The sequence below is a fragment of the Penaeus monodon genome, chromosome 34 (assembly GCF_015228065.2).
Source record: "Penaeus monodon isolate SGIC_2016 chromosome 34, NSTDA_Pmon_1, whole genome shotgun sequence".
Classification (NCBI taxonomy): domain Eukaryota; kingdom Metazoa; phylum Arthropoda; class Malacostraca; order Decapoda; family Penaeidae; genus Penaeus; species Penaeus monodon.
In genome coordinates this window covers 23,792,723-23,793,350 of record NC_051419.1, presented here as the reverse complement: position 1 = coordinate 23,793,350, position 628 = coordinate 23,792,723, and the positions used below count along the sequence as shown (strand labels likewise).

General features: G+C 29.9%; 1 protein-coding gene across 1 annotated transcript in view; it reads right to left on the bottom strand.

The window, feature by feature from the left end:
* LOC119594857 (actin cytoskeleton-regulatory complex protein pan1-like) overlaps nucleotides 1–628 on the bottom strand; it is a 23,130-nt gene that overhangs the window by 14,947 nt on the left and 7,555 nt on the right. Inside the window, exon 5 of the mRNA XM_037943939.1 lies at nucleotides 471–570. Within this exon, the coding sequence (XP_037799867.1) occupies nucleotides 471–570 (100 nt within the window). The remainder of the gene's footprint in view (nucleotides 1–470; nucleotides 571–628) is intronic.

The following is a 628-nucleotide window of genomic DNA, read 5'->3' as shown; positions in this document are numbered from 1 at the left end:
TGGCTTCCTATTGTAAAAGTACTTTTAGCTAAAAATAATACATTGCCCTAGATGATCAAACCATCCTTTAGACTAACATGATTGTCTTAATATTTTGGTGTAAAATTGGGAAAAGCAGTATCGCTCCAAAGTATGATCATGTAATAAATGTGTAATAAAATCTTTACAATTACTTTGAATCAATAATTTGAATGGAGTATATGCATGTTTTTTAAGCTATACACAAGAGCTTGTCAATACATTTATAATTTGAGCTTGTACCAATCAAGCTGAAAGAAAACCATTATAAACATTGTTTTACATGACAGCCATGTATGAATTTATACTCTGATGAAAAGATGAAATATTACAATGTAATGAGATACTTTACTCAACAAATGATAAAAAATAAAATGATCCAGAAAATAATTTCCACTTCTTAAAATTATGTTCAAATATGTGTGAAAGGTTCCCAATTTCTATATACTTACTTGATGTGTTGATAGTTCCTTCTGGAACAGCTAACCCCTTAATCTTGAGACACTCAGCTGTCTTGAGCAGAGATGCCAGATTTGCTTGACGTACATTTACCTGTAGGGCATGATTTTTGTGAAAATGACCATAAATTTTTGCAAATTAGCAAATATTA